The sequence below is a fragment of the Acomys minous genome (assembly GCF_964271855.1).
Source record: "Acomys minous genome assembly, chromosome: 1".
NCBI lineage: Eukaryota > Metazoa > Chordata > Mammalia > Rodentia > Muridae > Acomys > Acomys minous.
This window is the reverse complement of record NC_140483.1, coordinates 187,422,127-187,422,884: the sequence shown is the minus strand read 5'-3', so window position 1 is coordinate 187,422,884 and position 758 is coordinate 187,422,127. Positions and strand designations below refer to the sequence as shown.

Here is a 758-nt window from a genome sequence, read left to right as displayed (position 1 = left end):
CCTTGGTGGAGAAACTAGATATGTCTTTGGATGACATCATCAAGCTGACCCAGAGGCAGCGAGGCCGAGTTGGCCGTGGTGGCCGCGGGCACAGGGGTGCTGGCAGGGCCTGCTCCCCGGGAGGCCCCAGGGGCGCACTGAAGGCCGCCCGGCGTGGGCATCGCGGTGCCTGGCCTAGGAGGAACGGGCAGGCACCCTACAGCAGACGCGGACAACTTCCAGGCAAGTGGCAGCACGACCAGTTCCACAGCGCCTTCCCGCGTGGAGCCAGCCTGGACTCCTCTGGGAGGCTGCTGCTGTCCAACCTGCACTTCCAAGTGTCAGACGCTGATATTCAGAACCTCTTTGCTGAATTTGGACCGCTCAAGAGAGCAGCTGTGCACTATGATCGCGCTGGACGAAGTTTAGGGACAGCAGATGTGTGCTTTGAACGCAAGGCAGATGCCCTGAAGGCTAGGAGAGAGTACCACGGTGTCCCTCTGGACGGGCATCCTTTGGACATCCAGCTTGTCCCATCCCAGGTGGAAACACAGCCGAGCCATGCAGGAAGCGCCAACAGAGGAGGCATGAGTAGAAACCCTGCCTCTGGGTGCTCTGCTGGGAGAGGCCCCTGGAGAGGGACCCAGAGAGGCAGCAGGGGAAGAGAGAGAGGCACCTGCAGCAACTCCAAGCAGCAGCTTTCTGCAGAGGAGCTGGACGCACAGCTGGATGCTTACGCTGAAAGCATGGACACCAGCTAAACAGCCCAGCCAGTCCAC

The 758-nt window shown here is 61.1% G+C and overlaps 1 protein-coding gene across 1 annotated transcript; it reads left to right on the top strand.

The window, feature by feature from the left end:
• LOC311596756 (THO complex subunit 4-like) lies at positions 1-758 on the top strand. The gene has a single exon (XM_084780540.1). The coding sequence runs from the start codon at positions 21-23 to the stop codon at positions 738-740; it is 720 nt and encodes a 239-aa protein (XP_084636666.1). The 5' UTR covers positions 1-20; the 3' UTR covers positions 741-758.